Source organism: Xenopus laevis, chromosome 9_10S, assembly GCF_017654675.1.
Source record: "Xenopus laevis strain J_2021 chromosome 9_10S, Xenopus_laevis_v10.1, whole genome shotgun sequence".
Taxonomy (NCBI): domain Eukaryota; kingdom Metazoa; phylum Chordata; class Amphibia; order Anura; family Pipidae; genus Xenopus; species Xenopus laevis.
Window position 1 is genome coordinate 807,206 of NC_054388.1, and position 27,515 is coordinate 834,720.

Here is a 27,515-nt window from a genome sequence, read left to right on the forward strand (position 1 = left end):
TTAAATGAACTCTTAGTATTACATAGAGAGGGACACGATTTGCAATTAGTTTCCATTTTTTTTTATTATTTGTATTTTTTTTTTACTTATTTAGCTTTTTATTCAGCAGCTCTCCAGTTTGCAAGTTCAGCAGCTTTCTGGTCGCTAGGGTCCAAATTCCCCTAGCAACCATGCACTGGTTTGAATATGAGACTGGAATATGTGTAGGATAAAAGTGAGTAATAAAAAGCAGTAATAATAACAGGGGCCTTATTTATCAAAATCCAAATTATTTAAGTTAAAAAAAGTCTGACCAAACTAAAATCCACATTGTGATCTTATTTATTAATAAAAAAGCACCATTTTTTTGGATTGCAGACATACTCGATGAAATCAAGTGAAAATCTGAATTGTATACGTTTTTTCCCCCGCATTCCTAGATTTTTCCAGGCTTTTTACTGAAAACCCCAAATTTTTCAGTCCAAAATAGTGGGATTTTCGGGTTAATTCCAGCGCAGACCAGAGAAACTTCCAAACAGGATAGGGACCTCTCCCATTGACTTCTACACAACCTCGAAGGATTTTCTGATTTGGACTTTTTCCATCTTCGGGGTATTATAAATCTAGAAAAATTTTATTTTGCACAAAAAAATTGGATTTTATAGTAAAAAGAAAAAACTTTTTGTCATTGGGACTTTAATAAATAACCCCTAAATGTGTGGCATTACAGAGGATTTGTTTGAAAGCTGGAAAGAGTCACATACATTTAAAAACTATAAAATAAAATGAAGACCAATTGAAACGTTGCTTAGAATTAGCCATTGTATGTAAAGGATAAGGTAAAAATAAATGACTGACTTTCTCCAATTCTTAATGCTCACAGCCAGACACGTACTCTAATTCCTGCTCTATAACTTTATTACTATTATTATTGCCTAATAAGTTTCCAGTCTGTAATCAAACAAACGGAACTACAGAGCCTTCTTGTTGGCATCACTGCCTTGAGACTACATTTCCCAATAACGCTTGCGGCTGCCAGATGACGTGTCGGGGAGGGGCTGTACTAAGCGCAAGTGTCGATTGATTGGCTGTTATTTGGCAAGTAAGACATGTGGTGCAATTTGAGCCAATGAGGGGGCTGGGCGTGTATGTAGCCATGTCAGCAGATGGTGAGGAGAGAGAGAAGTGGAGGAAGAAGCGGCGGCGGTTCAGAGTGAGTAACAAAAGGAGCCGGATCTGTGAGACTGAGAGGCAGTCGGATTGAGCTGAGAGCGGGTGAGTATTTCTTGTTCATGTCCCATGCTGCGGGCTTACTCATCATCACAGTCTGATCAGGGGGAGGCGTGTGACGCGCTTATGTGCAGTTTCACAACTACAACTCCCACAATCCCCCGTGGGTTGCAAAGTGGCAGTGAAAGGCCCCAGCCAGTGTTTTATTCATCCACCTCACAGTAACGCCTTTTAAAGGGGAACTTACGATTGAAAACAATTTCACTACATTATTTTTATTATTAGTAGTAGTATTATGCGAACCTTTTATTTGTTTTCAAACTGTTATTGTGCCTCTTTATGGCCTGCAAGTGAAATGAGCCGCTGCTCCTAGAGGTCGCTGACCCTGACAATCAAGAACCTTCATTTCATCACTGAATGCACACTCTGCATCTTGCACTCTAGCTGGTTGCTAAGGTGATGGAGCCCCAGCAACCAGACTGCTGTCAGAAAGTGGCACAGATTGGCTGCTACCTGCAAAATGTAAGAAATGTTGCTCCACCCACAGCAGCTTGTCTGTGAGTCAGTGACTCTTCCCCCACTTGCAGTTGGTCACTTTATACTCCCATCACATCATGTTCTTCCAACAAATAGCAGCTTGTGTGTTTCCCTGCTCTACTAGTTTAGCACCCGCCAAATCATAGGGTCCTGCTATATTAAGCACCCTAAAGGCAGTGTATAATAATAAAGCCATAAATATCTTGTAAATGATATCCTTATAAACGGTGAGTTCTGATGTCATTTCTGTCACATGACTCATTAAATCCTGTGTATTATAATAAATAAAGTACCGCCAGTTGCAAAATATGAGGTTCCCTTGGAGTTCCATGACCTGTATAAAAACACTCGGCCTTGGGCCTCTTCATTTTATATGGTCATGAAACTCCTCGGTAACATATAATATCCTTATATTTTACAAGAGGGGGTACTTTATTCACTATATATAGTGTATGTGTCTAGTGATTCCCAGTCTGTCCCTATAGACACATTCCTGCTCTCCGGTTACACTTCTGAATGATTTCCCTGTTTCATATCTGTGTGTCAGCAACAAGGGAGGGCAATGGTCCCAACATTGTGCTGAGTAATAAAAGTCATTTCATTAGTCCCTCTCCTCCAGCACAGAGCTTGTAATCTAATCTGGGAATGTAATCCGGACCCTCTCCATCGGCCTCCGCTCCAGCTCTCTTGCATCAGGCTCTGCTGGAATGTACTTGCTACAAAGTCACTGACACACGCTTATTATTATCATTATTATATCCTTATTAGTATTATTATATTAGTATTATATTGGTATCATTATGGGTGAGCAGAAAGGTTCAATCTATCCTGTAATTGGCTGCCATGTCTTGCTGTGCTTATTATATATATATATTGTATCAAAGCAGCTGTACATGGAGACGACAATCATTTCCTCTGTGCTGTTTGTGTAACAATTGTAGCATTAGTCTGTTCTTCTCCAGGTCTGTTGATCCCCAGGCTTTTGCTACAATGTTTCACGAGTCCAAACTAGGGGTGCAGTGAAACCATCACACATTGCTTTCCATAGTAATTGCATTAAAGATCATTTTTAAATGTGTTTATTGGAAAGCTGCTCGAAACAACAATGAGGAGGAGCCCTTAAACACTAGTACGGTGCACACACTGATATTGGGGGGTAGTTGGTTAGATTTGAGGTACTTTGCTTGGAAGTGTTGCTTAATAAAGTTGTCCCACCCTAACTCTATCCCAACTAGGGATGCACCGAATCCAGGATCCTGTTCGGCCAGGATTCGGCCTTTTTCAGCAGGATTTGGATTTGGCCGAATCCTTCTGCCCGGCCAAACCAAATCCGAATCGTAAATTTGCATATCTGGGAAATCAAATGATTTTTTGTCACAAAACAAGGAAGTAAAAGTTGTTTTCCCCCTTCCCACCCCTAATTTGCATATGCAAATTAGGGTTTGGGTTCGGTATGCGGCCGAATCCTTCGTGAAGGATTCGGGGGTTCGGCCGAATCCAAAATAGTGGATTCGGTGCATCCCTAATCCCAACCAAGCTCATCCCACCCCAAAAAGCAGAGAGCCAGACAACATTCCCAGCTGGAAGGGTTGAAAACTAAGATGATAAACAGACTGATGGACAATTCCATGATATTTTCATCTGCGGTTTCTCAAATTTTATTTACCGGAGGCTCATTTTATTCAGTCCTCACCTGACGGGTCCTGTACTCCATCTAAAAGCCTCAGGTCCAACAACTGCATCCGCCTGCTTTGTCTGCCATTTGTCTTTGCCAATTGCTTCTAATGATAAACATCCCCGACTACATTGTCTGCATGTAGAGTGCTGGCTACACATTTAGTTTATTCAGTAACACACAGCAGTCAGTCAGTGATTGTTGCCTGTCACTTTCCATGCGGTTGTGCAGCAATGCCAATGTTCACACATGTTTATGAAGCACCGACATATTCCACAGTGCTGTACAAGAGATGGGGGCGTGTGCATGAAACATACACATTATAAGCAATACAGGAGATAACGTGGGACCTGCTCATTACAGCTTGCAGTCTAGAGAGGAGACAGGGGTATGAAACACTGGCTGTGACTCATCTCATTGGACTGTTGATGAATTACATCTCCCACAGTTCCCAGCTTCAGCTGTCACTATTCTACAACATCTAGTTCAGCAACAGCACGAGTGCACTTTCCAGTATATACAATCCTTGGCAAGTGTATTGGTTACCAGTTGTCATTATATAACTTAAGTGTGGTTAGATACAAAAGTCATGTTGTCTGTCAGTAAGGAAATAGTTGGGGGAATATATGGCGCCCACTCGAATGAATTTGAATATACTCACAATTCAACTGGGAGGTAATTTAAGAAAAAAATGTGAATGTCTAATACTTGATTGAATAGTTCCGATCCAGAAATTCAAATCCTTTTCGATTCTCCGGAAAAAAAAACCCCTCAAATGTCAGGAAGGCTATTAACTTCTCCAAAATAGCTCAACAGACCTCTGCTATTGACTTGTACATGCATTCGGCAGGTTTTAGGTGGGAATTATTTGAATTGGGACTGTTTCCATGGTTGAGGTGTGATAAATCTTACATTTGAATTTACATTGGAATAGGAGAATTCAAATTCAAATGATTTGACCCTTCATAAATCTGCTCCTACGTGTCCAGTTTGGCTGCAGCAGTGATTAAATAGTGACAAGGCCACTGGGTTACTGGAGCTGCGGGAGATAATGAGACAATGGCTGCTCAGGCAAGAGTCAAACTGTAAGCTGGGCCATTAATAAAGAAGCTTGGGCAAGTAAAGCAACAGGAAAGTATAGATTGTCGTCTCTCTCTGAAAAAGAGTAAGTTATAGTGACCCTCTAAACAACTGATGGCTGTTATACAGATAGGTTGCTGTTCTGCCGCTTAAGGTGGCCATACACGCAGGGCAGCCATCAGGGGGGAGAGTTGTAGGGGGCCCGAGGGTAATGGGGGCCTGGCCACGCCACACTTACTTGATTAGCCGGGCCCCCCATCTTTCTGTGAGCTGCTGACTTCGGGAAAGCATGGACGTTTAAGGGGCCCTTGCCACCAAGTTTTTTTTCTCATGTGGGGTCCTAGCCACCAATATTTTTTTATGGGGGGCCCTGGCCACCAATATCTTTTTATTAACATGTGGGTACCCTAGCCACCAATATTTTTTTTTGTTTTTTTACGGTGTGGTGGGGGGCGGACCTGTAGGTGAGGCTTGCGGTGGGCGCAATATATACATATATGTTCATGAACTGGTTCATCTGGTTTAGTTTTGCAGTGGGAGGGCTGTGTGTGTATGTGGGGGGCTCAAATTCTTGGTCCAATGTTTACAATTCAGCTCACATTACATTCATTTTCCTATACATCATGACTTCCGTCAGCTTATAGCCCACCAATGCCATTGTTACACAGTGATGTACTTATTGTACAGGGGGGCAATTTAACTAAGTGCAGCTGTTGAGATTTCCTAATGGACAAGGGAAGGGCTCACAATACCCCTCACTATAATCCCTATAGAAACAATGATTTATTGTGCTTTTAAACAGAGGGGAAACAGCTTTAGTGTTAATAATCAGTGTATTTTATGTGTATGAACCGTACGAACACTGTGCCCTAATATAAACCACTGGTTGTTGCCCCCCGCAGGTAGTCTCTCCTACACAGAGGCCACAACATGTCAGCCAAGGCCATATCCGAGCAGACGGGGAAGGAGTTCTTATACAAGTACATTTGTACCACTGCCGCTGTGCAGAACCGATTTAAATATGCCCATGTGACTTATGACACCGACTGGGACCGGCTGATTCAGGAACACCCGTGGCTTCTTACTGAGGTAAGTCATTTGTTAAAGGGATACTGTCATGGGAAGAAATGTTTTTTTCAAAACACATCAGTTAATAGTGCTGCTCCAGCAGAATTCTGCACTGAAATCCATTTCTCAAAAGAGCAAACTGATTTTTTTATATTCAATTTTTACATTGGGCTAGACATATTGTCAGTTTCCCAGCTGCCCCCAGTCATGTCACTTGTGCTCTGATAAACTTCAGTCGCTCTTTACTGATATCACCCCTCCCTTTCCCCCCAGCAGCCAAACAACAGAACAATGGGAAGGTAACCAGATAGCAGCTCCCTAACACAAGATAACAGCTGCCTGGTAGATCTAAGAACAGCACTCAATAGTAAAATCCAGGTCCCACTGAGACACATTCAGTTACACTGAGTAGGAGAAACAACAGCCTGCCAGAGAGCAGTTCCATCCTAAAGTGCTGGCTCCTTCTGAAAGCACATGACCAGGCAAAATGAGCTGAGATGCACCTACACACCAATATTACAACTAAAAAAAATAAACTTTAGGTTAGGAATAGGGTTGACACCTTTTCTGGAATAAAATACCGGCCTTCCTATATTCTTGCCGTATTTTCCTATTAATAACATTGGCATCAAGTGTCATTTTTACCCGGCCAGGCTGGTAAAGTACTGGCCAGGTGGCAACCCTAGTTAGGAATGACATTTTATATTGTACAGTGAATTATTTGCAGTGTAAACAGTGTCATTTAGAAATAAAAATGACATAATAAAAATCATGACAGAATCCCTTTAAGAACATAATGTTTGGGACACTCCTGCATTCTTTCCTATAAAGAGGCTTAGTAACATTGCACAATACATCACTAGCATTACTTTACTCACATTTGCATCAGATGCTGAACCCTCTCAACCCACAGCCAGACTGTGCCCCCCCCCCCCAAATTTATTAGACAGAACATTCCAGGCAGTGGCCATTTGTAATAGCCAGTTGATTATGTTCAACCACAGTGAAGCTGTTCTTTGAATATAAATGTCCTAGAAGCATCATGTTAGTACAGAGCAGCACACTTAAACCTTATTCAATTCTGCATCAATGGACTATCCATTTGGGATCTGGCTTGCACCCAGATCAGTGAGATAAATTTAATCATCTCTACATAAACTGAATTAATGCACCAAGGACAGAATACCTCAGGAGCCTGCTTACAGTAATGCATGCTAACATCTCACTCGAAATAATATATATATATATATATATATATATATATAGTTTAAGACCTGTTTAAAAATTGCATACAATTGTTTAATTACCTTTGCCACCCGGGATTGGTATTCTATTGTCATTTCCTAATTGGGAAAAAAGTATTTCTACCTGCTTATCTATGGGGGAAAGCATTATAATTAATTGAAAAGCTGTATTAACTCTTCTGTAGCCTCTGGTGGTGAAGCCTGACCAGCTTATCAAGCGTCGTGGGAAACTGGGACTTGTCGGAGTTAATCTCAACTTGGAGCAAGTGAAGAGCTGGTTAAAACTACGTCTTGGCCATGAAACCACAGTGAGTATCCATCAGTCTGTAAGAATGAACTAACACAGACCGAATGCTTGCCAGCACAAATATTACACAACTGCTGCTTGACTCATTTAGACGACCCCGGGGGCTAGCTAATCTGTAGTTCACAGGCTTTTATATCATTACATGATATCATGTCAAATCACTGTGTTACATGTACATAGCAACAACAAAGATCATTTACTGAGGTTGTCCAATTCTCACTTCTATTAAATTGTTATTATTATGGATGGAACTGTAGAAAAACAAAGGATTGTTGCAATTAAAGGAGAAGTAACACTTAATGAAGAATGGCACACATGCTACAGAGGGAAGTAAATTCAATTTGTTTTCAGATGTAAAGATGTAATTCAATCAGTTCATTGTCAGTTGATCCATTATGGTTCATTCACAGAGGTAATAATAATCATTACTAAATCGGCCCCATTTGATTTCCAAATACGGGTTACATTGTACCATATACATTGCTTTCAGGTATTATAGGAATTGTATTGGGGATCTATAGTCTGGAAAATAATACGTTATATAACAGGATTGCAGAGAGACCTCATAACATATATAGTTTAACCCTGACTGGTCTGATATAAAGGGATGACTGATGCATCATAAATAACAATATGTCGAAGAAAGGGCTATTAAATAACCACCGTCACAGAAGGCTTGAGTCAATGTCTGAGGCACAGGGGATGGATTGTTGGGTTGTCTAGATGAAGTGTTTGTTTTGTTCTCCAGAATGTGAGCAAATCCAATGTATAAATAACTGTGCCCTGTCTCCTTGAGTAAATCATTCTGCCGCCGGTTACAGACCCTGCACACTACTGAGCCGTCAGATTGCCAATTAGCAAATGTATTCCCAGCTTGGCATCCAGGTTAGAAAGGTTCCATGCCATCAGCTTGATTGGCCGCCTGTTATCAGAATACAGCTTGATGAGATGCACTTAAAAAAAACAATTCTAACCTGAATTTAAAGTAAATGCATTTATTTAAATATTTTCTCAAAAAAAAAAAAGAAAAAAAAAGAAGGTTCTTACAGAAGCAATGTTTGTGCTGACAGTTTGTGGCCGAGCAGTGAGTGGTTGGTTGAGTCGTTCACAGACTGAGGAGTGATGCCAGTGGGGAACACATATATTTCTATAACACAAACAAGAGCCATAAGTCATATAGATGAGTCCATTCTGTGTCTGACTGAGCCTGGCCAAAATACTACACTGGCACATGACTTTATCAAACCTGCCCAATCCACAAACCAACTGCTCTCCATAGACTGTAAATATCAGTCAGGATTGTATGCATATGCTACGTGTCTGGGCAGCTTTACAAGAGTTTCCCATTTAAAGGGATGGGGACAGTTGACACAATAGGTGGTTGGAAAGAATTGGTAATAAAAGTAATGAAAGAAAAAAATGGCTATTTTAGAGTAGGTACAGGTGAATACTGTTAATGTTCAATAGAAAAGTGCATCAAAAATGCATTAAAATGTAAAATGACTCCCAAACCAATGTATGAATGTAATACCTGCCTGTTTATGGTCACCAAAAGTAACCTGGGAACAAAACACCCTTTCATCACATCCACTAAAGCTTCTTCATCCACAGAATCATTCAGGGAAAATCTGTTGATACAGTCCATTCAATAAAAACAGCTTTTCTGCCGTCTGATTCAATACAAACTTTTATGCAGTGGTAGAATGGGCTTCAGATTTAGCTGGAAAAACATCCAGTGTATAGTGAACCAAAGGGCATTTCTTATGTATTGCCCAGGAGTAGCCCTAGAAATCTCATGGGTTTTTGTTCTTTTACCTTTGTATTCTATTTTTTTCAACTCAGATTGCCAAAGCCAAGGGGATACTGAAGAATTTCCTGATTGAACCATTTGTCCCTCATAAGCAGGTGAGACCCATCAAAATATTTTTAAATATGTTTCAAAACCAGAGATCAATCTGTAACATTATAGTGGCTACTGAAAGCCAGGAAAAGTTCCCCACCTCATACCAAAGCTATTCAGTTTGATGATAATTGGTTTTTTTTTGCTAATGAAAACATGTGATGATTGTGAACACAACATATACTGCTTGTAGAACAGAGCAGAGAATTTGCTTTCATTTCAATACACACAAGTAGAGATGAATGGTCAGATATACAGGTAGAAACAATAGAAATCTACCTGTATCTGACAGTTCAGCACTAAAGGTGGCCATACACGTAGAGATCCACTCGTTTGGCGATCTCCCCCCGATATGCCCACATTGAGGTGGCCGATATCGGGATGATCCGATTGTAATTCAGGCAATACGGGTGGTCAGATCGTGGGACGCATCAACGAACCCTGCCCGATCGACTGTGTACGTCCACCTTAACAGTAGCCGATGTTCAGGTGCCTTCAAAGGAGCCCGATCAACAAGCCAACTGATATCCAAGTCTTCTGTCGATATTAGTCAGCTTGTTTCTCACCATACATGCACCGAATATTTCATTTTATACAATATTATCGGTGCGTCTTTAGCCACCTTTACTGGAGACCAGCTGTTCAGATGTCACCCATTTTTAATGCCCCCATTGCTCAAGAGCTCCAATGACCTCTTTGCATACCATCATTTTATTACAAGCTGGCATCCAAAGTAGCAGTAGTTTAGTGTTTCACTGGCCAACATATGGAACAAGTTGTTAGTAGTGCTCTATTATGATAACTACCTAATGAAGTAAAGGTAATCGGAGGTTATAGCAAAATTGTTACTTCTGTTAGACCCCCCAATGTTCCCCCTGTTCTCAGTGGAGACAAAAGCTGCTGAGTCTGCTGTTTGCTAAATGAGACCAAGTATTTGAGTAAACTCCAGACACAACATGATAGATTTATGTATGCCAGACCTATAAACAATATATCACCCTGCATCTGCCCACTGTAGTTTTGCTGTGATTTTAATGAACCCAAAGCCAGTTAACTTGATCTGTTAGAGCTATTGTTTTTCTCCTTTCAGGAAGAGGAGTTCTATGTGTGCATCTATGCAGCCCGAGAAGGGGATTATGTGCTGTTCCATCATGAGGGGGGTGTAGATGTGGGTGATGTGGACTCGAAAGCCCAAAAGCTGCTGGTTGGTGTAGGAGAACGTCTGACAGAACAACAAGTCAAGTCCCACCTGCTGATTCATGTGGCCCAAGATAATAAAGAGTAAGTTGTGGATGGGTCAAGTCATCCATATTGTATATAGGGTAAGAGGATAGGTAGGCAGAACTGGTGGGAAAGGTGATATAATCTATATATATGCAGCGTTTGGATAGAGAAGGGTTTGTATTGCTTTAAATTGCAATTACTCTGTACTTAGAAATATCTGCTTCATTCTGCTGCACCCATAGCTTACACTTACATATTTATTACATGGATAAATTTAACAAGTAATGCGTTTTTCCTACTAACTCATCAGCTCTTTGTCCACCACTCAGCTGACTCTTTTAATGGTTGCTTTATAAGCAATTCCTCCTTTTAGCTAGATGGCCCTTCAGGCTTTATATTGAGTTGTTGTGCAAACAGCATTGCATTAAAACCACAGAAAGTAACAGAGTGACTAGGAGTCCATCAGTGGAAAGCCCAGAGCATTGGTTTGCTGCATTTTGTGACAGTAACACAAATTGTATTTTATATTTCGCTACTTTGTGTTCTTCTGAAACTCATTACATCCTGCAGCACACTGTATAGTTAACCTCCAGATTCCAGTCTTTCCTATATTGCAGTCCTTTTCTTATTAAATGCTTCTAGGGAATGCTCATGGTTTGGGGTTACATTCGAAATGTGAGTTCATTACTGTGCCAGTAGAATGACCATTATATTGCCATTATCTCTGCAGGGTCCTCGCCAGCTTCATAACTGGTCTCTTTCACCTGTATGAAGACCTGTACTTTACCTACCTAGAAATAAATCCACTAGGTAAGTGACATCAGATTGAATCTATTAACTGCAGCTTCTACCCGTCATTCCTTTATTGGTGAATCCAATTATTTATTGTTTTGTTCTTCTCTCCCACCATTTCTTCTACTACTTTGCTCTGATCTTGAAGTTGTTACACAGAATGGAGTGTACGTATTGGACATGGCAGCCAAGATAGACGCTACAGCTGACTACATATGCAAAGCCAAATGGGGTGACGTGGATTTCCCACCACCTTTTGGGAGAGAAGCTTATCCTGAGGTGAGAAGCAAGGATGGGTGGTTTGGGAAGCTGGTGTTTTCAGTGGGCAGTCACATCTAACCCTCTATTCTTCCTTTAAATGCTTTTCAATTCCATTTTCCATTTAGCCTTTAATGTTGCTAGAAGTGATGTCCAATACAGTGCCTCATATGTTCTGTAATTAACAGATCTGAAATGTGTGAGGCAAGTTTGTGGACTGGAGTCTTGGCTGGAGGAGAGCAGAGAACCCCAATATTGTTTCAGATACTGTTTACAGTAGCCATGAGCCCTGTGATTTATATCTGCTGTCACATTTGATATTCTTAATTCTGGTGCCAGGAACACCGCGTACTGCAAAATGGGAAACCATTGATCTGTCCTCCCTCCCATTCAAAATAATGCTTCAGAGTTGCACATTCATTACAGTAAGAGCTTAGATTCCGTACAGATTGCAGAACTCAATGTATCACTCGGCCTTGCCGTGTCCTTAATCAGTTTTGCTGTTTTAATAAATCACACTAACCACTTGTATCCTCTAGAGACGTCTCTTCTCAAGGTCATCTCAAGGTGATTCCAGCCTGTTACAGCAAAAAATAAATACTGCATTCGATTGCAATTTATACATAGGCTGTCAGTCTTGCTTATCCATCAGAAAGAAATCCATTTGCACAGAAATCCCATCATATATTCTGTTTCTATGACTTATTGGCTCATACCAGGATGTTGTGGGTTTAGAGGGATCATTAATTGAAAGGCATATTCTTTCAAGCTTGAGGATTTGTGAAATGGACTTCACTTCATTCATCAGGAAAATGCATTTCCTAATAACTTTGCTCAGTGACCACGAGACTGAACAGTTTCTGCAGCATTATAATTTGTGCCTGAATAAAAGTGTGTCATCTTGAGTGAAACAGACTTATTTATAGCAAAAAATAATTACGTTGTGAAAAAGTTACAGTCGTGTTCAAAAGCACAATTGTTCCCTTTTGTTGGCCTTTAGTGGTAATATTGTATTTTGTCTTTTCCCTCGGAATTGCTTTCCTTATTCTCTTATTCTATGTCTATCCTCCCAGGAGGCCTACATAGCTGATCTGGATGCCAAGAGCGGTGCCAGTCTGAAACTTACTATCCTCAACCCACGTGGCAGGATCTGGACCATGGTGGCTGGTGGAGGAGCTTCTGTTGTGTACAGGTAAGTGAACAATCGGGGGGCCATTCCATTTATTTAGTATCAAGATATTAGTAATTAGTAGATTCTTAATATGCAGGTATTTAGTATCAAGATATTATTATTTAGTAGATAGTTACATAGTTAAATTGGGTTGAAAAAATACAAAGTCCATGAAGTTCAGCCCCTCCAGCATCCATACACACACCCCTCCATACTGTCACATAAATTCTATATACCCATATCTATACTAACTATAGAGTTTAGTATCACAATAGCCTTTGTATTATGTCTGTCCAAGAAATCATCCAATTCCCTCTTATAGTCATTAACTGAATCATCACCCGGCAGTGCATTCCCCAACCTCACTGTCCTCACTGTGATGAACCCCCTACTCTGTTCCTTTAAATGAAACTTCTTTTCCTCTAGTCTGAAGGGGAGGCCTCTGGTACGGTGATCCACTTTATGGGGAAAAAGGTCCCCTGCTATTTGTCTATAATGTCCTCTAATGTACTTGTAAAGTCTAACCATGTCCCCTCACAAGCGCCTTTTTTCCAGAGAAAACAACCCCAACCTTGTCAGTCTCCCCTCATAATTTAACTCTTCCCTCCCTCTAACCAATTTAGTTGCACTTAGTCTCTGCACTCTCTCCAGCTCATAGTATAAGCACATTCAATCTACAGTGCTGCTCAATATGTTGGTGCTCTAAAAATACATGTTAATAATAATAGTATATTATGATTATGCAGATATTTGATACATGTGCAGCTCTTTGTAGCAACAGGTTAAAGATGCAATTCTAAATGATGGGACTAGTATAATGAAACAGGGCTTTCAGTATTGTTTGTGTGTGTGTGTATATATGTATGTATATATATATATATATCTTTATACAGAATATTTCATAAAGCACATGACACATAAGCTCACATATCAGATAGTCGGCCGTACTTGGATGGCCAAACTTATGTTATGAAGTGGTAGTTACATTTTTCATTGCTATAGCACAAGTCACAGAGCCTGAGCCTGCATTCACACTTTTTTGGACCACACACTCCTCTGTGTAACTTCACTCTGGCCAGTGCTGTGTCATTGCAGCTACACACAAGCACATAGGGGTGGATCTGCTTCTCTCTGTCTGTCTACAAAATGCAGCCAGAGAGAAGAAGACCATGTGCCCCACTGTATCTGGGTGGATATATTTGTTCATAGCAACCTATGCACTGTGACTGGAGGAGGTAATGATTCTTCTATAAACAAGGAATTACCTGCAAAGTTTTTCTTGGCACCTACACTGGGTTGTGTGTCTGCCTCATGTGATAACTGTGTGACTTCCCTTTTCCACAGTGTGACAGTCTTTCCTCTCACATTAACTGCCATTTCCATTTTAACCCTTAATGCACAAACTGTATGAGTTTACAATGTATAAAAGTATTACCACAGGCTGGCATTAGTCATGGGGAAATATGCTGTTTTCCAAATGCAGCAATTAATGGTGCTCCTTGCACATCGTTCTCTGCTAAAAAAAATATATATATATATTTTTTTTTAATATTTAAAACTGAGACATCAGGCAAGTCATTCTCTAGTTCAGTGATCCCCAACCAGTAGCTCGTGAGCAACATGTTGCTCTCCAACCCCTTGGATGTTGCTCCCAGTGGCCTCAAAGCAGGAGCTTATTTTTAAATTTCAGGCTTGGAGGCGAGTTTTAGTTGGATAAAAACCAGTTGCACTGCCAAAAAGAGCCTCAATGTATTGACAATCCACATAGGGGCTACCAAATGACCAATTACAGCACTTATTTGGCACCCCAAGAACATTTTCATGCTTGTGTTGCTCCCCAACTCCTTTTACTTCTGAATGTTGCTCACGGGTTTAAAAGGTTGGGGATCCCTGCACTAGTTATTTCCCAGGATTCCTCCAGTCTCCTAAGATTAGCTTCATTCTTTCTATACTGCTAGCCAACAATTTGATGCCCCACACCAGCTGATGTGAGCAGAACCTTGTCTATTGTCTAACAGGCAGCTAAACAAGATACCAGCTCTCCCTAACACTTCTCTGGAAGGATTCAGCTGCCTGAACTTATAGTGCTTTTCATTTGCAGTAACAGGCAGAGGTGTTTCTTCTATCTATGAAAACTTTGTAAAGAGGCAGAGATATGAAGCTTTCCCGCACCTGCTCACAACCACACACACTATAGCAATTATTCATTTTATTCATTTCTTTTTTACCAGTGACACCATCTGTGACCTGGGTGGGGTGGATGAACTGGCTAATTATGGAGAGTATTCTGGTGCCCCAAGTGAACAGCAGACGTATGATTATGCCAAGACCATCCTATCCCTTATGACTAGAGAGAAGCATTTAGATGGTGAGTATTAATGTACCATGTCCTGTGCTACACAATGTCTGTACAACTGTCCTGCCATCATTTAATACTTTATATGTTATCAATAGCAGTGGTCAATACTCTATTATATATCTCTGTCACAAGAAACCAGTCCAAAATAACGAATATGTTGTTACCCATATATAAATTATACACAACCTGTCCTCTAACACCGGCCTGTAGAACTAACAAGCAATGTGGCCAAGCAATACAGTCATTTACAAAATCAGGAAATACATGAATAGATAGAGATGTATGTCTGTCTCTATATAGTAAATATTACATAACAGACATTAGCACTGTGTTCTCAATACATAGGAGGACTCCTCATACTTCATCATCTGCTGAGTTACAGTTGCCATCAGCCATAGATAGAAAAATAGGTCAGTGACAGCCTGAGGGCTCTGGCTTGACAGGCTTTCCTTACAGAATGGAAGTTCTTAAGTCTGTATGAATTTCATATTGAATCAGCTGCTGTAAACATTGCAAACTCTGCTGGTGTTCACTTTCCTGCTGCCAGAAACACACTTGACTACTCTAATGCCTGGTATGAAGGTATTTTCATGGGTAACTAGGGAGTAATAAAACGATTGAGCAGAGGGTCCTCCAAGCTAATGTAGAAACTGGAAACCTGTGTGAACTCATGGCTTTCCATTTGTCCAATTGCTGGGTTGAGAGTGGGTTAGAGGGATATATAGTCAATAGCCATGGCACTAACACTACCCCTAAATATTAGGCAAGTGTCACTTAGAAGAGCATAAAAGAAACCCATGCACTAAGTACGTTTCCTATAATGGACCTTCTAGTCTACCCCAACTCATCCTTTTGGTCCAAAGCACTGATTTGAAAAATATTAGTATTCTAGGATGTATATAAGACCAGTCAAAGGGCCAAAGTCTCTGGGGTGTAGCCCCAAGTTCCAAGGGCACAATGTTCAAAAACCAAAAAAATCCCGTAAAGTTAATATTACCATAAAAAGCAAAAATCATACATACAATAATCATACAGCCCCTATGGTGTTCCACCAAAACACTGATTTGGTTCTTAATTTCACACAATGTACATCCTCTAAAACACTCTAGTGCTGAGACTTCTGAATACTATAGCACTTAAATAGATCAGTAATGCATGGCACTACAACTGCATCTTGTGATTTGTCTCTTTTTAGGTAAAGTCCTTATCATCGGGGGAAGTATTGCCAATTTCACCAACGTAGCAGCAACCTTCAAGGTGAGATTGGAAAGCCATACTGGTTGCTGGGAAACAGACGCAGAATTAAATGACTTAACTCTGCTTTCTCTCAGGGCATCGTGAGAGCCATTAAAGATTTCCAGGGCCCTCTGAAAGAACATGAAGTGATGATCTTTGTGAGGAGAGGGGGACCAAATTACCAGGAGGGGCTTCGTGTCATGGGGGAAGTCGGTGAGTATTTAGAAGTATTGGTTTTGAGTTCTAATAAGTAACATCAAAACATTTTAAAAATGCGGTTGTTGCTCACTCACCCAAAACCAGTGGCTGTACAAAAACTCCCTCTGCAGAGCAGGGAAAATAAAAAAAAATTCCTGGGTCACCTCCATTGATCTGCCTTTCAAGCAGGACATTATTTCATTACATTATACTTTGCCAGCTGGTATAGGCCCATATATTTGGAGCATTGATCAGTATATAAGTGCTTGATTCACTTACAGTTCACTTATCTTACTCACAAGGCCAGGACACTTGTTTCTGAAGGAAAAAATGTTAATTAACTTATTTGACCAATTGGGTGCAACATGTTGCTCTTGTTTGCTAAATGTGGCCATTTTTCCATATTTTAAGGTAAGACTACTGGGATTCCCATCCATGTGTTTGGAACAGAGACGCACATGACTGCCATTGTAGGCATGGCCCTTGGTCACAGACCTATCCCTAACCAGCCTCCCACTGCTGCTCACACTGCCAACTTTCTGCTGAATGCCAGCGGCAGCTCTTCGGTAAGTTCCAGTCAATCAGGTCAGGAAGGTTGAGTATTGTTCTGTGATTAACACCTTATCTGAAATCGGTAATGTTAAATCCTTCCTTTCAGACTCCAGCTCCGAGCCGAACGGCATCTTTCTCAGAATCAAGAACAGAGGACATTACTCCAGCCAAAAAATCAAAGCCAGCTATACCCAACGGTAATACTAGTATCTGCATTACTGCTCTCATTATTTACTTTGCTTCAAGGCGAGCCCACACACAGTGACAGATCCACTACAGATTTGACTTGCCATGAAAATTCTTGTTTGTGTGTTGGAATCAAACTGTACAGTAAATGGTGTTGAAATGAGCCATGTAGGAGTCCATGGACAGATAAAGATCTTGATACTATTAAAAGGATACTGTCATAGGAAAACATTTTTTTTTTCCAAAACACATCAGTTATTAGTGCTGCTCCAGCAGAATTCTGCACTGAAATCCATTTCTCAAAAGAGCAAACAGATTTTTTTATATTTAATTTGGAAATCTGACATGGGGCTAGACATATTGTCAATTTCCCAGCTGCCCCCAGTCATGTGACTTGTGCTCTGATAAACTTCAATCACTCTTTACTGCTGTACTGCAAGTTAGAGTGATATCCCCCCCCCCCCCCAGCAGCCTAACAACAGAACAATGGGAAGGTAACCAGATAGCAGCTCCCTAACACAAGATAACAGCTGCCTGGTAGATCTAAGAACAACACTCAATAGTAAAATTCAGGTCCCACTGAGACACATTCAGTTACATTGAGTAGGAGAAACAACAGGCTGCCAGAAAGCAGTTCCATCCTAAAGTGCTGGCTCTTTCTGAAATCACATGACCAGGCAAAATGACCTGAGATGCACCTACACACCAATATTACAACTAAATACACTTGCTGCTTCAGGAATGACATTTTATATTGTACAGTGAATTATTTGCAGTGTAAACAGTGTCATTTAGAAATAAAAAATGACAGAATCCCTTTAAGGAACTTGGTATTGTTCTACCTGATACAGTGGGAAAATAATTGTTCCTTAAACTGAAGTGAAAAAGTGAAAGTAAGAGGCTCAGGAGTCAGTTGACTGGTGCATATTATTTGCTGGAACAAACCTGCTCCAACAAGTGCTTAGTTCCATTATAAAGGGGGGTAGCAGCTTCTACAGGCATTTTTTTGCAGCAAACATTTAGGCACGCACCCTAATTTTCTCCTTTTAACAGATTCTACAGCCTTGCATGGATCAGCTACAGGTAGGCGGGCAGCTGAGAGTTGGGTAATAATGGCTTATGCACTGTCTCAGTCTGCAGCGTGGCCCCCACTGTGTGTATTCACTGCCTGACACTTTTCTCTTGTCTCTTTGTACTGGGAAATGCCCACAGTCAGTATCAGCGCACGGAGTGGTGTTTTTTCCTTTTATATCTGTGTTCTTTTATTCCCAGAAAGCAATAACAGGCCATGTCTATCAGTCCTTGTGTGTGTCCATGGCCTGCAAATATCACATGCGACCTTGTAACACTGATACAAATTTGCCATTCCATCCAAAACCACTTAGAACCTTGCTGTTAGTGCTGATTCCCATTGCTGTTAGTGCTGATTGCCATTGACCAAACAGGGAGCCATTGCTGCATTTTGTGTTTGAGTAAAACTGAGACAATACAGTGTCCCATTCCTTTCAGATTCATTCTTGCACCAGTGGCCTGATATAGTTTCATATAAAACACACCTCGTAATGGTTATTTGGTCTTTCTTGTATCCATTCTGCATGCAGATTTATTTATTGTGAATTATTGACAATAACTCAAAAATATATTCCTGTAAATAATTCATGTGGGTTTAATACAATATAAAAAATAGTTGTTGCTCTCTACCATACCCATTGATGCCCATAAAGATGTGTCGGTATCAATGCCCAAAACAGTATTGGGTTTTTTAATCTGGCAGTTTGTTATAAAGTTCAAGGGCCATTTTACCCCCAAATTGCCCTGCATAATTGTGCTAGTATGGGGTGTGAGATACCTCTAACCTAGCAAGTTGTCCCTGTTACAGGGGTGCTTCGCCAATGAGGCGAGTTGAGGCTGTCGCCTCAGGCGGCAGCGCCCCACTAGGTACCAGGGGTAGCAAAAATGCTGCTCCTGGTACTTTAAGAGCGAATTTCCAGGGGAGGGGGGGGGGGCAGCTGCAACTGCTGCTGCCTCAGGCTGCGGAGGGGCCAGGATCGCCCCTGCCCTGTTATAAACATTTCCCCTGGCTTCTGACATTGGCAGTTTAGGCAAAGCTTCTGGCTGAGCCCCTAATGTGTTTTTAGAAATGGGGAGGGCGGCTGTAGGTTCTAGACTATAGGCTTCTACATGCTACTGGGGATAAAGGACACTGTGCTGGTGTTTAAGCATTGCCTCCTATGTGGTGTTTGTCTTCTCCCTGCTTGAATCCATTATTGTGAAAACGAATGGTCCTTGATTGTATTCTTCATATACAATTTTGTCTCCCAAGCAGCCAAGGCCACCACTCTATTCACCCGTCACACCAAATCAATAGTTTGGGGCATGCAGACGAGAGCTGTGCAAGGCATGCTGGACTTTGACTATATCTGCTCACGTTCAGAACCCTCGGTGGCTGCCCTGGTTTACCCTTTCACGTACGTATTTCATATCTGAAACTCTTTTTTTATATCTTAGATCATTGGCTTCCAAAAGTGCAAGTGCTTTTGGGTAGGGAAAAAATGTGCTGCTCATAGACGAGAGTCCATTTGAATAATATTTTCAGTATAAGTTATGGATTGGATTAAACATTCATCAGTGAATAAAAAGACTACTTATTGATGAGTGAGTAAAACAAAAGCGATTGTTCTCACTGCTGTGTTCTTTCTCCATGTAGAGGTGATCACAAGCAGAAGTTTTACTGGGGCCACAAAGAGATCCTCATACCTGTCTTCAAAAACATGGCAGATGCAATGAGGAAGCACCCGGAAGTGGATGTTCTCATAAACTTTGCCTCTCTGAGATCTGCGTATGACAGCACCATCGAAACCATGCATTATCCACAGGTCAGCTTCCCCCATTTTGTTCTAAGTATTCCAGTATAATTGATGGTGGCACACATTGTGCGAAATCTTGTGGTGATTTTTCACAAAACTCAACTATAAGAGGCAGAACGCAGCTGGAGCACTTAATGTACAAAGGTACATATGGCTTTAAAAAACTGCTTTATGAATATTGAGAAGTTTTTCCATCTCTTTCTTATTGAAAATAGATCCGTGCTATTGCAATTATCGCAGAAGGAATACCAGAAGCACTCACACGGAAACTCATCAAGATGGCGGATGAGAAGGGCGTCACTATTATAGGTCCTGCCACGGTATGTTTAAAGCAACTCCCTTTTTGTTATTATTGCAGTTACTGGTTTATTACCAAACAGTGCAAGTGTGTGTTACAGTTCTATAACTTCAGTGGTGACAGCAGTGCAAGGATTTTATAATTACATATTTTACCATTTTATTTAAAGTATTAATACAATTCTACAACTCTGTACAATGAATTGCTTACAATGATGACTTTCTATGGTTCAGTCTCTAACTAAGAGTCCATATTATCTCAGAACAAGGTTATATGCAAATATTTTCTTTGTAATCCCTATTTTTTGCTGCATCCAGAACAGCAAGTCATTGTGCACTGCACATATAGGCACATGAACCAAAATGCATTAACTGATGTTTTTGGAGAACATGACATCCTTGATACTTGTGGGTGAAATAAGGTCACTGGAACTTAGCACTGACACAGCTGTCATTGGATGAGACCCAGACAGGCTTGAAGACTCTGGGTTTATCATAGCAAGTTATTAATTATATATAATTCCTTCAGCATCGGCCATTGGGAATTAACCTGTCAGAATGTGCATAACAATTGCTGGTGCTTGTCTGCCAGCCTGAATCTTTCTCTACTTCCAAGCCTCTCTCTTGTGATATATACTCCGCTATACTTCTGCCATGCCTTCCACCTGCATAAACATGTTATATACATTAGAATTAATTTGCATGTTAAATCTGCCCATGTGTGAGCACCACCAACCCAATTGGAACATAGTTATATTTTTCCATTTGAAGCAATGCTCATAAGCATTTCTGATGTGTTTCAGGTTGGTGGCATTAAACCTGGTTGCTTCAAGATTGGTAACACGGGAGGAATGCTGGATAATATTCTGGCCTCTAAGCTCTACCGTCCCGGGAGTGTTGCCTATGTCTCACGCTCCGGAGGAATGTCCAATGAACTCAACAACATCATCTCCAGGACCACGGATGGTGTGTTTGAGGGAGTGGCTATTGGTGGGGACAGGTAAGGAGGGTATTAATTCATCATTATTATTACATTCATATATTCTAAGATGAGGTCATGGTTCTGCCACATTGTTCACAGCAAGTTGTCTCCTCCCCTGGTGGCACAATATATATAAGTAGTAGACACTTAAACCAGTTACATTACATTTTATTTACATTTACTGGTGAATAGCTGAAGCTAGAAATCTTGTACTGTGTTTTAGAGTTTTCTTATTTTATCTTTAATATTTCCCTGTACTTTAGATACCCTGGGTCAACATTCATGGACCATGTTCTGCGTTACCAGGACACTCCAGGAGTTAAGATGATTGTTGTTCTTGGAGAGGTGAGCATTTAGGGTTAGGATGGAGCATTCCACTGTCCAGCTGGAGCCCATAAGCACCCTGTTAGGCGCCTCTATATATTTCAGCATCATGTTGTTCAGAAACATTGGCATGCGTTCCATTTACATGAAAAAGTTTGGACAGCCTATAGCTAGGAACAAATCTGTGGCTCTTTATAACTTTTTGAATAAAATGTACCTACATTTTATTTGTCAGATCGGCGGCACAGAGGAGTACAAGATCTGCCGGGGTATTAAGGATGGGAGGCTGACTAAACCAATTGTCTGTTGGTGCATTGGGACCTGTGCCACTATGTTTTCTTCAGAGGTAAAGCTTTTCAACTATTATTCAGTTGTATGTCATTTTAAAGATATTGAATACAAGAATTAATTCTAGTTGTTTATCTATAAAATCACAGATAGGGATTAGAGTCATTTTCAGTTGTGACTTGCTGAATTGTATGTCTCACTAGCATCATCTTAGTAAGATGGCCATAATATTTCTCACATTACAGCTCATTTCAGGGCCACCGCAAAATTGCAAATGGATTTGTCTGCTTTAGATTCAGGTTCTCAGATAAATCGTCCTATTAATAGCATGCATAGCCGTTGAGGGCCATGGATAAAAATACTTTGTTTTTGTATTTCAGGTGCAGTTTGGCCACGCAGGAGCTTGTGCCAATCAAGCATCAGAGACGGCTGTTGCTAAAAATCAGGCCTTGAAAGAAGCCGGCGTATTTGTTCCACGTAGTTTTGATGAACTGGGAGATGTCATCCAGTGAGTATTATTGACTGCAGAAATTCTGATGAAAGTAGCTGGATGTACAGTATAGCATTACATTCCTTTGTGATAAACTCATGACAAGACCAAAGGTAAAGTAGGTTTGTACCAGTCTGAGCTTGCCTATAGGGGTTGTAGATGTTTGATTATCGCTGATACAGTTATTATTATAAATATAGTAGTGATAATGACTCTGCTGCCTTATCAAAACAGAAATTCATTGTATTATAAATCTTTTAGGTCTGTGTATGAGGACCTTGTTGCTAAAGGAGAAATTGTACCAGCCGAGGAAGTGCCTCCTCCCACTGTACCCATGGACTACTCCTGGGCTAGGGTAAGTGGGCCTGGCTAGGGGAATACTCCACGCCCCAGTCTTTGAAGTGTGCAGAAAATATATATATATATATATATATATATATATATATATATATATATATATATATATATATATATATATATATATATATATATATATATATATATATATATATATATATATATATATATATATATATATATATGTATGTATATATATATATATATATAGTGAATAAAGTACCCCCTATTGTAAAATATAAGGATATTATAAGTTACCGAGGAGTTTCATGTTTTTATACAGGTCATGGAACTCCGAGTTAACTTCTAATATCCTCATATTTTGCAACAGGGGGTACTTTTTATTTATTATAATACACAAATTTCAGTGAGTCATGTGACAGAAATGACATCAGAACTCACCATTTATAACTGATGACATCAGAACTCACCGTTTATAAGGAGATAATTTACAAGATTTTAATGGCTTTTGTGTATTATATATATATATATATATATATTATATATAAAATCTTAATGTATAGAGATAAAGCACAAACTCAATTTTCCACATTCTCGTCCCATGTGGGATTCCTTCTGTTCCTTTGTGCATGATACAATATTAATAGACATATAAACTCTTTAATTTGCCTATGTTGCTCACAGTATGTATTTCCTTTCCCCCAGGAGTTGGGTTTAATCCGAAAGCCTGCATCTTTTATGACTAGTATTTGTGATGAGAGGGGCCAGGAGCTGATCTATGCCGGAATGCCAATCACTGATGTCTTTAAGGAAGATCTTGGCATTGGAGGAGTATTGGGCCTGCTGTGGTTCCAGCGCAGGTAAGATGGAAAACTGGACATGGCTATAGACTTTAACAAAGTCACTGACGTGAGTGAAGCAGTTCAACCACATGTTCTGTTTTTGTCGCCAGAATGCCCAAGTATGCCTCTCACTTTATTGAGATGTGCCTGATGGTGACGGCAGATCATGGTCCAGCTGTGTCAGGGGCTCATAATACTATTGTATGTGCCAGAGCAGGAAAAGACTTGATCTCTAGTCTAACGTCTGGACTGCTTACAATTGTAAGTTCATTGCAGTTATAGAAGATAGCTGCAAACATGTACATAGTGGTGGTAGAAAACAGTAACACACACTTTACAGTAAAGACGGTATAGGCCTTAATTATCCTCGCATTTACTCTGCAGGGCGATCGCTTCGGAGGAGCTCTTGATGCAGCCGCCAAGATGTTCAGCAAAGCATTTGACAGCGGCCTTATCCCCATGGAGTTTGTTAACAAGATGAAGAAGGAGGGGAAGCTGATCATGGGAATTGGTCACAGAATCAAATCCGTAAGGACATTTTCATTTGTTGAGGCCCAGGGCTCTATTTAGGTCCAGTGGTGCCCTAGACTCCGAACTTCTTCCCACCCCCAATCAGCAACCACACAGCAGGTAGAACATCAACAGGTTCCTTTATGGCAAATACGGCACTGGGGGGCTTAGGGGCCAAACATAAGAGGGGCAATGTATTGAAAGAAAAATACTATTCTCTACAGGTATACAAGTACACAAATCAACATTGCCACAGACACTGAATTATTTTCATGGACCCTGAATTAGACAATTGATGCTGAGGTGTCTGCCCCACGCTACACACTTTGCCACTACTTTGCACTGAACTTAATTATTGTGAACCCAATTCAAGTAGTTGTATCTCGGTTCTCCTATGTTTATTTTCAGATCAATAACCCAGACATGAGAGTACAAATCCTGAAAGACTATGTCAAGCAGAACTTCCCAGCCACTCCTTTGCTGGACTATGCCCTCGAGGTGGAGAAAATTACAACTTCAAAGGTAGGACATTGTCACAAGCTGCACGGACACATCTCTGCTCTTTGTGTTGTCTTGGTTACAACCACCACAATGTTCTTTTATTTGCACACTGGACTATGGTTTAAACCAAATGTTTTCGGTGATACTTGTAGCCAGAAAGTTGAACTTATTTATTAACACTGGCCAATAACCCATGGACACGACCCAAATTTTTTCTTTCATTTTTCTGCTTGATTGGTTGCTAGAAGTTACTGCCCAGGTTCAAGAGAGCAGAGGCTCCTCTTCTGAAAAGTTTTTCTTTTACAGAAACCGAATCTCATCCTCAACGTTGATGGCCTTATCGGTGTTGCATTTGTAGATCTGCTTAGGACCTGTGGCACTTTCACACGGTAGGATGATGATGTCCCTGCATTTTAGGGTTACTTTTTAATACACTATCATAGTGATACAATTCTGCTAGAAGGTACGGGAGAATGCATGCTCTCATGATTAACCCTTTACCTAAATGATTATACATGATTAGTATGTTGCCTATTTCTGTTCCTGATCGCGACCTCAAAGCCATTATGTGAAAGGTATTTGTTTATCTGGGCAGATAAACATCCCAGAATTATCAGACGAACCATGTACAGAACTAAGCACCAAGGGGGTTTAAGTGTACCCAATTTTTCATACTATTATATAGCAGCACAGCTGGTCCCCGTATACATATGCAAGCTTCTATAACATTGAAACATCAGCTATTCTCAGTTTCCCCATGTGCATCATTGTGGTGCCCCTTTCCATAACTTCCGGGTATTTCAAACCCTTTTTTTAACTCTGGGATAAGTATAAATATTCCGACAAACTTTTTTTCACCAACTCTCCCAGCAGAGCCAATTTCTGGCAAACCATAATTCCCCAAACCAATTTCTCTTTTTACATTACCGTATATACTCGAGTATAAGCCGAGTTTTTCAGCCTCCAAAATATGCTGAAAAACTCTACCTTGGCTTATACTCGGGTCAAGCGCAAAAACTGTTGCCGGCGCCTAAGAATAGTCGCCAGCGCCTAAGAATAGTCGCCAACGTCCAAGAATAGTTGCCGGCGTCCAAGATTAGTCGCCAATGTCCAAGAATATTCGCCAGCGTCCAAGAATGGTCGCCGGCATCCAAAAACGAGACGCCGGCACCTCCAATGGGAGCAGAAACCCTCAATGTTTTGGTTGAAACTTACCAGAAGCTGCTGCATTTCTCACCCTAGGCTTATACTCAAGTCAATAAGCTTTCCCAGTTTTTGGAGGTAAAATTAGGTACCTCGGCTTATACTCGGGACGGCTTATACTCGAGTATATATGGTAAAAGGACCTCACTTGCACAATATCCAATATCCAACAAAGGATGGTCTATTAAATATCGTAGCACCCTAGAGGTGATATGTGGGGCGATATGACCAAAATCGGGGGGACTGCCCTTCCAAACCTTGGCATGTATAGCCATCTAGGAATTGTAGTTTAAGTTGCGTAGACGCCGAGTGCCTGTTTTTAGCATGTGACTTGCCTGAAAGCTTACACAAGCTCTTATGGCTGATTTCTTTCAGGGAGGAAGCGGATGAATACGTAGAGATTGGAGCTCTGAATGGCATCTTTGTTTTGGGACGAAGCATGGGCTTTATTGGTAAGATGGATGCAGTATTGGAAACTGTATTGAGAGTGAGGCTTATTTAATGACACGCTGGAGACTGTTGTCCTCATTTTTATATTCTGCTTTCAGGGCATTATTTGGACCAAAAACGACTGAAGCAAGGCCTATATCGGCATCCATGGGACGATATTTCCTACGTTCTACCTGAGCATATGACTATGTAAAGACTTGCAAGACGCTCCAGAGAGAAGACGCATTTGTGTTGTGATCACAGGCTTCCATCACTGTTGCTCCTGCATCCAATCAATGCAAACTAAGTACAGGCATAGTTGCTGTTTCATGTCTTAACGTTACACTATTTGCTTTAGTTTTTGCTTCTGTCCTGCTCCCTGTGTTTAATTTTATTTTCATATGTGTAGAGATAAAACTGTGACATTAACTTGTATTGAGAGAGCTGTATTTATTAAATGGGAACAGCATTCATTCATTGGCCCAGGGACTGTGTATTATCAGCTCTCAATCTCTCCACTAGCAAACTGGACAAAGAACGTGTTTGACAGGCAGGTAAGTGGTATAAAGTTAGCAGGTGAAATGATAAAATATAAAGGTTACTTGACGTCTTTTCTTGCTTATAGAGGGGGCACCAAAAAGATGGTGGAAAAGAGCTTCCCACTGCCGTCTTGTACACACCCCACGTTAAAGTGATTTCAATGTGTTCTCTTTGCAGGAGGTCTGGGCTCTAGACTTCATATAAACCCAGCATATCTTTCTTATTTCTTTACGTTATGATTATATAAAGGGTAACTAACACAATTGCAATATTTAAACAGTGCCATTTGCAGGACCTGATATTGTGAAGATGGTACTGATCTCCATTTATGGCCACAGTGCAGCATCGCTACCTATTCTTTTCTATAGGAGAATGCAGCAACACATTTTTTTCCTTCGGAAGTCAGGCGAATCATTTTGTCTGCTGTTGCTCGAAAATGTGCCATGCCCCAGGATATTGGGTCTGGCACTACCGATATATTCCCGATGTTTATGAAGATATTGTTATTATAATTAATGGGCAAAATGAATGTGGAGCACAAACACCATTCATTGATCAACTGTCAAAAAGGGAGCCGACAAGCAGCACCTCCCCGGGAACAACAGCCAAGATTTAAATCAATCAATTTATTTCAATTTCCATTCATTCAATCCCCCCAATGTTTCAACATCAACAACCTGAATTTATTGTCGCACCAAAGTGAGGAGGAGGTGGTACTTGTTTCCAGGCACCTTCTTGGCCCCCCGGGAGCCGACAAGTATCACCTCCCCGGGAACAACATCCAATATTCAAATCTTTCTATTGACTCCTAAATTGTATTTCAAGTTCCACAAATTCAATTCCCTCAATCACTAACACACATAGAGCAATTCTAATTCAATAAGTTTTCTAAAGATTGGATAACGCTGCCCATTTGTCTGCAGTCAAA

At 40.6% G+C, this 27,515-nt stretch overlaps 1 protein-coding gene across 4 annotated transcripts; it reads left to right on the plus strand.

Annotated features, from left to right (window-relative positions):
- The first annotated feature begins 1,103 nt into the window (after positions 1 to 1,103).
- On the plus strand, positions 1,104 to 26,520 carry acly.S (ATP citrate lyase S homeolog). Of its 4 annotated transcripts, none has more exons than XM_018237567.2 (29): positions 1,104 to 1,254; positions 5,404 to 5,590; positions 6,999 to 7,121; positions 8,963 to 9,025; positions 10,111 to 10,301; positions 10,975 to 11,054; positions 11,185 to 11,315; positions 12,368 to 12,486; positions 14,697 to 14,833; positions 16,020 to 16,081; positions 16,156 to 16,273; positions 16,670 to 16,824; positions 16,917 to 17,007; positions 18,050 to 18,079; positions 19,320 to 19,464; positions 19,704 to 19,872; positions 20,079 to 20,183; positions 20,964 to 21,160; positions 21,406 to 21,487; positions 21,702 to 21,812; positions 22,135 to 22,262; positions 22,506 to 22,599; positions 23,268 to 23,422; positions 23,515 to 23,665; positions 23,789 to 23,932; positions 24,323 to 24,436; positions 24,722 to 24,804; positions 25,994 to 26,070; positions 26,167 to 26,520. In XM_018237567.2, exons 2-29 carry the CDS (start codon positions 5,432 to 5,434, stop codon positions 26,259 to 26,261), a joined length of 3,309 nt encoding a protein of 1,102 aa, XP_018093056.1. In that variant the 5' UTR covers positions 1,104 to 1,254; positions 5,404 to 5,431; the 3' UTR covers positions 26,262 to 26,520.
- The last annotated feature ends 995 nt before the right edge of the window (positions 26,521 to 27,515 follow it).

Coding starts and splice junctions, on each gene's coding strand:
- acly.S (XM_018237567.2), top strand. CDS start 5,432: ATGTCAGCCAAGGCCATATCCGAGCAGACGGGGAAGGAGTTCTTATAC. Junction 16,082..16,155: donor ACGTAGCAGCAACCTTCAAG/GTGAGATTGGAA, acceptor GCTTTCTCTCAG/GGCATCGTGAGAGCCATTAA. Junction 24,437..24,721: donor AGAAAATTACAACTTCAAAG/GTAGGACATTGT, acceptor TTTCTTTTACAG/AAACCGAATCTCATCCTCAA.